At 35.8% G+C, this 12,925-nt stretch overlaps 1 protein-coding gene across 4 annotated transcripts in view; it reads left to right on the forward strand.

Moving 5' to 3' along the window:
* LOC126848843 (probable nuclear hormone receptor HR3) overlaps positions 1-12,925 on the forward strand; it is a 97,479-nt gene that overhangs the window by 29,599 nt on the left and 54,955 nt on the right. The window contains exons 1-2 of one of the 4 annotated variants that reach the window (XM_050590444.1): positions 5,055-5,953; positions 11,353-12,134. The exons of 1 other annotated variant lie outside the window; for it this stretch is intronic. In XM_050590444.1, coding sequence (XP_050446401.1) covers positions 12,011-12,134 — 124 coding nt within the window. In that variant the 5' untranslated portion in view covers positions 5,055-5,953; positions 11,353-12,010. Of the gene's footprint in view, positions 1-5,054; positions 5,954-11,352; positions 12,135-12,925 lie in introns of those variants that run through there. 2 more of the 4 variants (XM_050590519.1, XM_050590614.1) reach the window with 2 other exon arrangements.

Consider the following 12,925-nt stretch of genomic DNA (forward strand, 5'->3'; position numbering starts at 1 on the left):
TCTCTTATTTTTTATTTAAGTTTTGTATTTATTGCCAATCTGCTAAAATATTTAGTAGTTTTTTTATTATAAATCTTTAGGAACTTGCCTCAAAATCTAAAATTTGTCATACATATCATATACAAACAAACGTGGCTAGCACACAAATGACAATATTTAGAAACGCTCGGTCCCAACCGTGCGCTGGAAAGTTTCCTTCGGCTCTATTTCAGTAGTGACGCGTCGCAAATTCACAGTACTTTCACGGCACGATTGCGCCATCGCGGCGATTCCGCGACAAGGTTTTCGGCGGCGATTTACCACGATGGGAATGACAATAGCGTCGCAAAAAGTTGATACGCAACAGCGGCATCGGGTAACGCGATTTTAACGGTACATCCCTGCGCGCTTTCAGCGTGGTCTACCAACCTACTATGCCTACCTATCTGCCTACCTACTTACCTACCTACATACCTATACACATCCTTCGCTCTTTGTGGTGCCTAGGCCCGCATCGATCGCACTTATATGTATAACGCGTACATGACTATCGATCGCGCCGCCTCGACTTGCCTCGCCTCGCCTTCTTCCCTCTCGCATAGGGAAAAGGCGAAACGAAAAAAGCCCTCGGCCACCACCCCCGCCCTTCTCCATGTCGATGAGGAACGCGAGATCCTATCACCCTCATGTCACGTTGCGCCTCGGTCGCATTATGTTTACATCGGTGTCGCAACGACACCGAAGGTTGCTACCCTAAGCAGAACGTAAGCTGTGTCGTAATATCTAGGCTGCTTACTATGGAGAATATATTATTATTAATGCGAAGTTGAGAGCTTTAAGTAAATCAATTTTCTGATTTTGAATCGAGAGATCTCTTGGATAATCAAACAGTTTATTTAAAATTAGAATTTAATTTTTGGCAACGTCAATTGAGATCATGTAGACAATAAAACAAAAAGGGTATACTTTTTATTTTAACTTTGAAGTAAAAAAATATTTCTCGTGACGGTTGATTATGTCTCTTTCTAAGAATTTAATAAAAGAGCCTTACTATATCTTCTTAATTTAACCAGCCCGTTCAGAGGAAAGGGCAAGTAGTTGAAGAAGGTATGACACATTCTCAGGAAAGTTCACTTATCTTCATAAAATAAATGATTATTATTTTTTTACGTTATATCTCTATCGCACAATATAATTTTGAACATGAATCAAATTGACGCATGGAATTTTTAAAATTGGGAATAACTATTATTATTATATAATAGATTCTTTTATTTATTTTTTCTTTTAATTACAAATTTTGCAGCAACAATCATTTATAATAATTAAATCAAATTCTTTATAATAATAAATAATATTAATTTTTAATAAGTATATTAAAACAGTAATAATGATTAGCACTCTCTCTCTCTCTCTCTCTCTCTCTCTCTCTTTCTTTCCCTTTCTGTCTTTCGAATCATTTAAATTAACATTTTAGGAATTATTGCGTGTCTCTTTCTCAAATGTTGAAAGGAAACAACTTATAATAACGGGATTTTATATTGATAGGCGAAATACTGATGAAACTCTCAATTCCGACTCCGAAACCGCAATGTCCTCGACCATTCAAGTCATCGCTCTTTTATGTCCGGTTTTAAGCCACATGGGTCATTGACAGTGGATGCGCGTAAATAACTGTAATTTGTCGTTTCCATCGCACAGACGAGATAACCGGTAGAGAATTACATCACAATCTTCTACGAAACTCGCACGATTTCACACCCTTATGGTCGGTAAAATGTGGAGAATTCGCAATAACAGTAGTATCGTCTCGTTTTTATAATAATATATGATTGTATTATTATATTATATATCATTATTCATTAAAGCATTTATTTGTCAAATTTTTAGAATTTTTAATGAAGGCTGAGTTTGTGGAAAATAGCAAGCTATATCTTTCTGATGTTATATTTTATGTTAATGAATTGGAAAGCTACATTTTAACTATATTTTTTATTACTACTTTCGTAATGAAAAAAACAGAGAAAGAAGCCTGAAGATGAATTACGCAATCTAATATTTGTAAAATATTTACGAAAAGAATAGATTTGTAGTTATATTAATTTTATTTAACTTGATCTTTTTTAATCACGTCAATTTTGATTTCGAAATTAATATGTTAAATATTGAAAGGAAACAATCAGAAAGATGCATAGCACTTTGAGCGATAAATAACAAAAAAATCACCTATTTTAATTAAAAAAGTATAAAGGATTTAAAAATTATTCTTTAACCTTCTCTATCCGCATTTATATCTTACATTTGAATAAATTTCATTCAATTTAGAGCTCCATCATTCGCGAGATGATATTTGTTACATAAATATTTCCGAGCACTTTGGATTACATGTGACTACATTGAAATTTTAACTATTCGAACACAAACAATCAATAGTACTTTCGATTCACACAGATATAACACCGGATGGGTTTTATATATCAAAATTTTAAGAATTCCGGTTTATTTTTTTCACCAGATAATGGGGGATAGGATAATGGGAAGCCTCTTCTCTTTCGTTTGGGCCGATCGATTCGATCGCGCCGCCGTCTTCCCACGTACCTGCGGAGAATCCGTCGTCTGGAATAATGCGCGAAACGACATAAGCTCGAGTGGGAGGGAGTGAACGACCTAACGGTGCGATATCGAGTGTCGGACGTTTTTTGTACGATCGAGAAAAGGTTCTATATATACGTATTTCGATTATTGAATGAAGATGAATTGTTATGTCAAAAAATGCTACTATGATCATGCCAATGTAAAATTTTTAATCAAACTATTATGCTTAATAAAGTTGCACTAATTACTTACAGTGAAATATAAAGTAAATATGAAAATAGGAGAATTATTTACAGTGATCAATTAAGAAAGAGAAATAAACAAGCAATTAAATGTTTATTTTGAAAAGAAAAATGATACGGAGGAGAAATTTATATGTAAAAAGACTAGAGCAAGATCAAAGAAGAGAAATTTTGTGTGGAAGGGTGGTTAGAATTTATTTACAGCCACGGTCGTTAAGTTCCTTTGGGCCATTACGATCTATATTATCAATCTACGTCTAGAGAAACATTTTAACTCCTGCTATTAAATTTTTACCATTTTTCTTCTACCTCCTCTTATATTTTAACATCTGATTCATTATATGTATTGTAGATGACTCATTGAAAATATTTCGGGATTCTGTCAAATTTTTCAGCAATTTTTTTAATTATCATTAATTTTTACTTATTCATAATTAAGTATTTAAATATTTAAGTATTAAAATATTTATTTAACTATTAGAATCATTAATTCAATTTTAATTCTTTTACTTTATATATGATTATGAAATTATTTCGAGAGAGAGAGAATATTTCTCCCCTGTGAGCTTTAACTTCAAGTAAAAATTAACTTCAAATGGCTTTCATTATTTTACTTTGATGACGTAATATACATTTCTTTCTCTTAATAAAATGATAATAAAAGACGTACTTAATATTGAAACACATTGTGAAAATCTGCTTCGGAAAAAGGAGAAAGATATTTATTGTTCAAAATCAAGACAAAGATACATTTAAGCATAAATGTGTCTTAACATAATTTACTATCCTTGCTCGCATAAATCCATTGATGCCTATTCGAAAATCTCATTAGCATTTTGTTCCCGATAATCGAACATTAATTCGGATCTCATTGTTTCAACTATGAAATTAAGATTCACGATTAATTTAAATGGTAGTACCAATCGGATGACGATGACGCCTTTCTGTTATGCGAATAATACCTTGTCACGACGATGATGACAGCGGGGCATCCCTGCCGATCGATCGCTCCTGAGATCGATCGTGGCGCGACGAGTGCGTGCGCCATCCTGTAACCGGCCTCGCTGCTCATAGACAGAAAGTAAACGCTTTTATAACTCCCTCCCTGTCCCTCTATTTTTCCCTTCCACCCCTTTGTCACGCATATGTGTTACATTTACGATGAAATCGTTCTTTATTATATTTATTAGCGCGCGACGAAGAACTGACACAACCGGGACGCCGTGTGAAAAAAACGCGCTTTAAACGAGATCTTATTAACGATTTTAAAGATTTGCATTATACACTTTGTGTTAATACACTCCAAGAAGAATTTTTTAATTATTAGTTTAATAATTTTTTTGAATTCAAATAAAGATTTAGATAATTTTTTATGAATCATTTTTACCAAATTTGTAATTAATGCGAACATGTAGACGTATATAAAATTACACAAATATGTAAAAAGTATTGGATAGAAACTTATCGTACTCGCGAAAGTAACATTAGCACCTATAAAGTAATATCAGAATGCACAACTCTTATAATAGCCCTTTTTTTATGTATCATTACGTTACAACGACGTAACGTAGCATATTACATTTGTTAGATCTTTTCAAGCTTAAACCAGCTTTAAAAGCTCATATTTTTGTTACAAACATCCTATCGCACGGAATCAGCCTTTGTAATCAGGATCATTAACATCGAAAGGGCTAACAGCTCGCGATCAGAGCGTCATCCGCGTCCGTGCGGAAGACTCCGGAAAGTATGGAAGGGAGCATGGGCCGCGGCTAGACCTACCCCAACGTGATCCTGTTTACAGCAACCCTACCGCCCTTTCCCTCTCGCATCTCTTCGGTCTCGACTTATCTGAAAAGCCACCACCGTTCCCCGTTCTCACCCCTTTGCTTCATTCTTCCCTATCGTCATGAGAGTTTCCTTACTCGCGACGCGCCTTCTCTTCTTTCCTCCTCCCTCGCATCCCCTCCGCATTCCTTCCACCCTTCCTCACGTCTGTCTCCCACTTTATGCCCTGCGCGCTTAGCCCTCCTCACTATCGCGCTCACGCTTTCTTCGTCCCTCTCACTCACTCTCTCTTCAACCGGCCCGCAAAACGCGAAAGATAGACAGAGAGGCATTGGCAAAGAGGGAGGGAGGGGAAGAGAGAGAGAGAGAGAGAGGGAGCGAGAGGGCAAACGGTGGGGCTGGCTCTCTCCGGTCTTGCGCGACGCGCACCAGTCAACCCAGAGCCACGGTCGCGCGATAGCCACGGTGTCCGTTAAAGGGATCGTTCGCGATCGACACAATTTCGATTTCTTTCAAGTGCCTCGCGAAATTTTCCCCTCTCCCTTTTATCCCTTCGCTCGACCGTGTGCTGCTCGTTTCGGAGTGATTTGCACCCGCACGCGCGCTATCCGGAATCGCGGAGTAACCGGCGTTTATTCGCGAAGCGTATAGTAACCGTATAGTAACGCCGACAGTCGCGAGAAAGCGCAATCTCCAGCTATTCTCCGACAATCCCGCGCGTCGTCCAAGATCGCCGCAGTTACCACCGCGTCCCCGCGTAAGGGACCGATGGCACGCGGCGAGCCGAGGCTCGTCCTCGCGGCTGCTTGGCCCGCGTGCGGCCTTTGCGCGCGGATAGTCGGGATGCGGTGGGACTGCTCGTGACTGTCCGCCCGTGTGTGCCAATCGACGACGCCCCGTATCGTAAACGTCCGGACGGACACAATACGGAGTATCGGAGTGCCGAACGACGACATCCATGTGATTGTCGTCGTCGTCGACTTTTTCGTCTTTATTTATCGCGCGCTCGTCGACATCGTGCACGTCGTGCACGTCGTCGTTATAATCCGGCGGTGCCGCGACGAGAGGGAAAAAGAGGAATATCGACGTTTTCTCGTGCCGGCGCCGGGGTACCACCCCTTGCGCGCGGAAGGACAGTAGCGGCCGGCCCGCCGCACGGCGCGTCAGTGAAAGTGAGTGATGCGAACGCGTTCGCCAACGTGGCGGAGAGGGAGAAGCGAGTGCGAGCAAGTGTCACCGCGACTTCTTCGGGGTTGGTCTCGCATTCTTTTATGATACCTCGAGACGCGTCCTCGAGGATTTTGCTGCGACGTTATACGCAATTGTTCAGTTCGACGAACGCCGACACAGTGGTGGGTTGCAGGATAAAACGCACCCCTTCGACTCATTTCGTGCGGATTCACCCTCTCTCTAAGGAGAAGGTGTTTCTCTTGGGAGGAGCAATGCGTCATAACGATGCCAGACAGCGACGTAGAAATAGATCCTCAGGGGTAGGGCGGGAGAGTGCATTAGCTTTCTCATCAATGAAAAGTTTAGTCCATCAAATAGAGTTGTATTGTGTGCTCCCCTCTCTGTATGAAAAATTAAGAAATCATTTTATTGATTATTTAAAAATTTCAAAAAAGCAAATTAATATATTTCTTAAATGTTATTTTGTCATGATAAAATTAATTTTTTATTATATTTTTTATGTTCAAATAATTAACTGAATTATTAGATTATTTTTCTATTCACGATTTTATAAATATATATACAATATAAAGTTATTCATATATTTGTGCTAAATATTTATACATTATATATTTTGTTAAGTACGAGAGAACGTTTCACTCTATTTTGTAAATATTAAATTAAGGGTATAACATTTAGCATTGGATAGCAAGGCAGTCATATTTAGTACAAAATATGCAGTGAAAATTCCGGCTTAAACTATAAAACTGAATTGTGAATTACGGGAGAATTTCGTATAATATCGTAAAAAAAGTCTAATTTATTTGTCAGTATTTTTATAGTATTATTATTATACAAACATCAATTAACGAGTTTTTTCACTTGAAAAAGAATTTACTTTACTCAAGAAAGCTTGTTGGCGTTAAAGTATATTAATGACGTGTTTTTCATTTTTACATTATCGATCTTTCATAAGTTTTTCTTATTTTCTCACATCTTCGATCATCCACGATTTCACGACGTTTGTCTCGCTCTCTCTCTCTCTCTCTCTCTCTCTCTCTCTCTCTCTCTCTCTCTCTTTTAACAGACTCTCGTCTCTTTACTTCTATCGCTCTTTCTCGTTCTCCCTCCCGTTTTCTCGCCCACTCCAGCATTTACCTCCCGGTTATGAATATTATTAAGTAATACCTACATCGCACGCACGGCGATACAGACCCACGAGTGTATGCATTTATATGTGTGTGTGCGCGCAACACGCGCGCGTGTTGCACGCAGGCGAACGGAAAAGTGCAGGTTCTCATTCTGGAGATACATATTGCACTTGCGAGGCAATGCAAATAATAACTCCTTTCTTTCTCAATACAAATAAATACGAAAAAGAACTACACATCTTGTAATATAATAAAGAATTTTGCTTTAATTTAGACGAAAATCATTATTAAAAATATATGCGTAGTAAAATATAATATATTCAATGCTTTTATGATATAATTTCTAATTCTTATTTCTTGGCAAATTCAATATCGCTTCTCTTCTAATTTTGTCTAAGCTTTTTAATGTTATATGTTTGATTGCTTATAATTTATAATTCTTTAACATTTTAATTAAAAAGAAAATACATATATTTATAAAATATTTTCTCACATTACTTTTAACTTTCTTTTTATTAAAAAATATATTTCTGTTTGTAATTTTTTCTTTTCATATCAAACACTTTATTAGAGAAGTTAGAAGTTCTTTTAAATAAAATTATGATGAGAAATGAAAAAATAATTAAGGCCGATAACTGGATCTGTTTTTTGTTATTAATTTTAGCGTATAAATTTCATAAATTTTGAAAAGATTTGTAAGGAACCTATTTAGTATTTAGAAGTATGCCTGAATCGATATAATGTGCAAAATTTGTGCGATACCAACGGTGCACGATAGAATAATTTACATGGTGTAATCATAGAATGTATATTAGAAGATAGACTATATTCCCGTTGTTATCTACAACGGTGTCCTCGTGGAGCGACCGGAAGTACCTATGTGACGTGATGGGACAAAGACGATAGGAAACATAAAATTATGTTATGTACAAAGTGTCTTAAAATGTCAGCCATCGTTAATGAAATCGTGTTTCTCATACAAATAATAGAGCTAATTAAGCACTTTAATAGCAAAAATATTTAATTTAATAATATTTTTTTATAAATGTTTTATTAATTATATCGTTCTTATAAAGATCATGTTTGAAAGTAAGCAAAGAATAAGAGATTTATTCATGAATTCTTTTATTTTAAATAAATCTATAATTGTTTCTCAAATTTTTGCAAATTTTCATAAAACATATTTATTAAGGAATGCATGTTATATATTTCAATTATTGTTTATATATTGTTTGTCATTTGTCGTCATATATGTATAAATTTATTTATACATATTAAAAATGAGAATGTATTATATTTATCATCTTTAAATTAAATGAAATCAATTATTTACATAGATCAGGTTTGACAACTGCTCGACTGTTACCTCCGCTGGATATACAAAATAAATAAAATATCCAATAAATCGCTTAGGCCGAGACAGGTGGGGATAAGTATGAGTCGCGTGCACACAGTCGAGTCACCTGTGCGTTTCTCTATCTTTCTCTCTTCGTCTCTTTTTCTCTTTTCTGTCTTCTCGTGATAATGGTGATGCCGTAATAACGCCGCCGACACGCTCGTGCCAGAACCCAAGTATACGCTCGATGTATACGACCTAAATAAGATGCGATGCCCCCTCAGGGCGAAAGTAATTCACACGCGCGAACAAGAGCTCACACACCCGCACGCGTACTTCACCGACTTTTAGACTCTATTCGCTGCACAATTCTAAAATAATATTTGATGCTTATTATTAGCATTAGTATATGTGATACTTTAAAACAATCGTGAGGTCATCATTCTCGTTTTATTTATTTTGTTATATTAATTTAATATTGCGATATTATATATTGTTTGCATTGAAAAGAAAAATGTAATTGCATTATGGACTTAAATTACCTTTTAGTAATATAACATTGGCAATAATAACATTATTAATAATAATAATATTTTATGCACAACATCAAGAAAGAAAAATATTTAATTAGATTTTAATTTGTTTTCCTATCTTCTAATTTCATTATAAATTTATGCATTGTTATCTTTTTTATTTATGAAAATAAATAAAGAATAGAGGAATAATAGAGAATAATAAAGGAATAGAGACAAAGCAAATTAAAATTGATAGCTATTCTTTAGAAATTATATAATATTATTTATTATTGAAATTAAAATTAAAAATTTATCTAATTATAAAATTTATAATCCTTCATTATGAATATAATAATTGAAGCTCGAATCAAAATAAAAATTTATTGAAACAAGGCTTATTTTATTAATTAATTCAACTATTACGACAAAATTAATCAATGAATCGGATTAAAATAGTTTGCACATAGTTGCATTTTGCGATCGGATAACGCAATCTTTTGCCGATCCGAGAAGGAAAAATAAAACGAAGAAGATAGAGATTGAGAGGGAGCATCGAGTCAGTAGGCTAGTGGGAACATAAACCGTACGTACGGTACCGCGAGCTCTCCTCCTCTTTCCCTCTATCTCTTATACTTTCCGCCTTCCTTCCTCTTCTCTTGCAATTTTCTCCTTTCATTGTGGTCAACGGACATCCACCGCGTTCATATATAACGGTGATCTCAGTATTCTCGCGAGAGCTGCATTTCCCAAACGATCGTAAATCGAGGATTCTCTTATTATACACAATACTCCAAAACTATAATAATATTAATATCTTTCTTTAGTTAACGAATATGTGCTTATTTAAATTTCTTTGTTTTTTAGATATTCAAGTTATTAAATATTACCATACTTATGGGCTTTCATTCATAACAAGATTTTTTGAGTCTGTGAATACTGTAGAAATATACCTCGTAAAAGCCTGATTTCTTTAAATTTTAATATTTATTTTAAATCTTTATATTTTGATCTACCAATCCTCCTGAAATTGTTTGATTCTTCGTTGTTAAAAATTAAACATTAAATTTAGAATGTATAAACTAATATATTCTTTCAATAGATTAAAAATCCACTGCATAAAATTTGAATTGTATAAACAAAATTAAATAAAATCAAAAATTAATCTCCCGACTTTGCTGTCGATCGACATATTTTTTTAGGACACCCTGTATGGGTGGGTGGTTGAGAAACAGGCTCGCAAAGCTCGGCCGGTGGTCGCCGAGCTTCGCTCGATAGCGAAGCGCGGTTCCCCTCAACGCGAGCTCTCCGCTGCTTGCAACGCGGTTGGGATTAAAGGGGAACCATCACGATGCATGGAAATGCAGGATCGATGCGTCAGGAGTCGGCCTCTTTTTCGCGTCGGCCAGAGATCGATCCTTCAAGATTAATGACGTGTCGTCAGGTTTTATATACTTGCCATTTAAGTTTTTTACTTTTTTCGATCTTGAACGATTTTATTTGAATTAATTTTATTTAATAGCTATTTTTATTTTTTATAATTTTTGTAATCGAAAGCTTGCAATTTTCAATTCTTGAATGCATAATAATGTACATTTTTCAGTATACATATATATACTGATTTTTTTCGGTGTATATATACTGATTTCTTAAAGCTTTCTGTTTTAAGAATTGGCTTTAAAATATTCTTGAGATCTTTATTCGAAAAATCAAAAGTTTGAATTTATTATTTATATATATAATAAATATAAATTATATATATATATATAAATATAATTTGCTTTTTATACAGACCTATTTGCTTTATTATTACATTTTATCTACAGTACATATTTTAAATGCGATTTTCGTTGTCATTTTAGAAAGTTGAGCCGAGAACTTTCGAAAGGATTATGTAAATATCTCACAATTTGAATTTTGCATTGGTGTTTCTACGAAACATTTGATTTTTATCTTGTTAATCCATAATTTTTCGCTATTCCTTTATGATGTGTTTAAAGAATTTTCTTTTAATTGTTGATTTTGCGAATATTGGTTCGTTGTCTGGCGAAATTTTAATTTTCTTCCGTCCAAAATAAAGCACGAAACGATTCGATGGAAGTGGTGTCCGATCAAGCATGAGTTAATCTTATATTTGATGTTTGAAACCTTTTTCTCATACATTGAAACTGAGAAAATATATGAAATCACATTAAATCAGAGATTTGATTATATACTGGATTAATCTAAATGCATATGAAAATATGTTCTATTGGATTTTATGGAAAAATAAAACTAATAAAATTAAAGTGAGACAGCGTAGAGAAAAGAAGATAGATAAAGAGAAGAGAGAGCACGTCGTATTATGGATTAAAGATCAGAGATTTCAAAGTTTGTATTTGAGATAACTTTTGTACGTATAAATTCGTATAACACGTAATGCAGTAATAGTAAAGAGTTCTAATATTTTTAGTTATTTGAAAATTTCCATTAGATTTACCTACAAAATCAGTCTCACAAAGTGAATATAAAGCAACAAATGTCATATATACAACTCTCGCCTGATCGCCCACGCGCGCGGTGCGATGACAACTTCCTTCCAGATCGAGAACTAGAAAGGAAATTCGACGAAGCCATGTCACGTCGTTGGGAGTTCGCGCGATTCCCGATGACAGCAACGACGATTACGTGGACAACGGTTATGGAAAGCGCGCCAACGACCGCGATAACAGCAAACGAAGTGAACGCAACGACATTAACGACTACAACGAGTACTCGACTCGGCGTGCTACGACTTCGGGGCGACTAAGAGTACGACACCATCGGTACGACCATTAAACCAACGACAACAACGACAACTTTTACGTCGATCGAGGGGGTTAGTGGTAGTACGCAATAAATCGTGTCACGTTGCACTGTCGTTGGGCTGGCGTGGAGGAGGCGGAGAAGGAGGGGGAGGAACAAGAAGAAGAAGAAGAAGAAGAAAAAACAGAAAAACAAAAGGACGGAAATACGAACTTTATACCCAGTGAATCGACAAAGTATACTAATCGCGAGTGTCGCATCATAATAGACAGATCGTCCTTTAAAAACCAGTGGTACATCAACCCCTGACGGGAGCGAAAAGAAAGAATCTTCAGGGGATTAACGCGGTTACGCGGCCGCGAATGTTACATCGGGCCGGCGAAGGGCGCCCGGTGATTGAGAAGGGCATCAGCCTGGCAAACGTCAGCCCACGACACCGTCACCACGGCGTTCAACATGTTCGAGATGTGGAGCGCGGTGAGTTCCAAGCTGGAACACTCCGCGACCTCCTCGGGCTCGCCGTTGCCGTTGACCTCGCACGCACCCCAGACGCCGCATACCTCGTCGGGGAGCATAAAAGGTAAAGGACTCAATCACGAGATTAAAATAAACGATACTCCATTTACTTAAAATATAAAAAAATATTCAAATCTATAATTTTTGAATTACGGATTAATCCATCGCTAAACTGGATCAATTTAATCTTCCCTTTTCTTTTATCTGCATTTTAAATGAGATAAGAATAGCGACCCGCTAACTGTGATTTACCTAACTTGTAACCGAGAGTTATCAACGACAGTTAATCTTGACAGATTTGTTGTCCATTCAATTTTAAAAATATATAAATTTGGATAAGACAACGTAATCGTAAAATTATTAAACAGGATGAATATTTACGTTCTCCCCAAATCTAAAAGTCTTGAATATTTTAGTTGATATATTCCCAGACATTTAAATTTCTAGAATTTAAAATTTCATCGAGGCAAAAACGAGATATTGAGGCGTATTGAGATATTGGGATACTCGATCTTTAACCCTTTATACTCATATATCATCTACATGACGAAATAGAACGCGATGTCTGATCGCCATTCGACGTGAATTATAAAATCCCATTAATCACGCGTGTGCCGAACGTTGTAATAAATCTCTCATTACACATCGCTTTGGCATGTCCATTTGTGCTCGGATTGTTCGCTTACGTTTTTAATATCCACTTATACAACAACAGATAGTCAATATCAAATATTACCTCTAGCGAATTGATTAGCATGCTAATCTGTAACATGAAGTGGGACGCACTCGTCTAATAATAACTAAATTAATCTACAATGCACAATTTTTGTTTTCAAAAACAAATTAATAGAATAA

This window comes from Cataglyphis hispanica, chromosome 1 (genome assembly GCF_021464435.1).
Source record: "Cataglyphis hispanica isolate Lineage 1 chromosome 1, ULB_Chis1_1.0, whole genome shotgun sequence".
In the NCBI taxonomy this organism is placed as follows: domain Eukaryota; kingdom Metazoa; phylum Arthropoda; class Insecta; order Hymenoptera; family Formicidae; genus Cataglyphis; species Cataglyphis hispanica.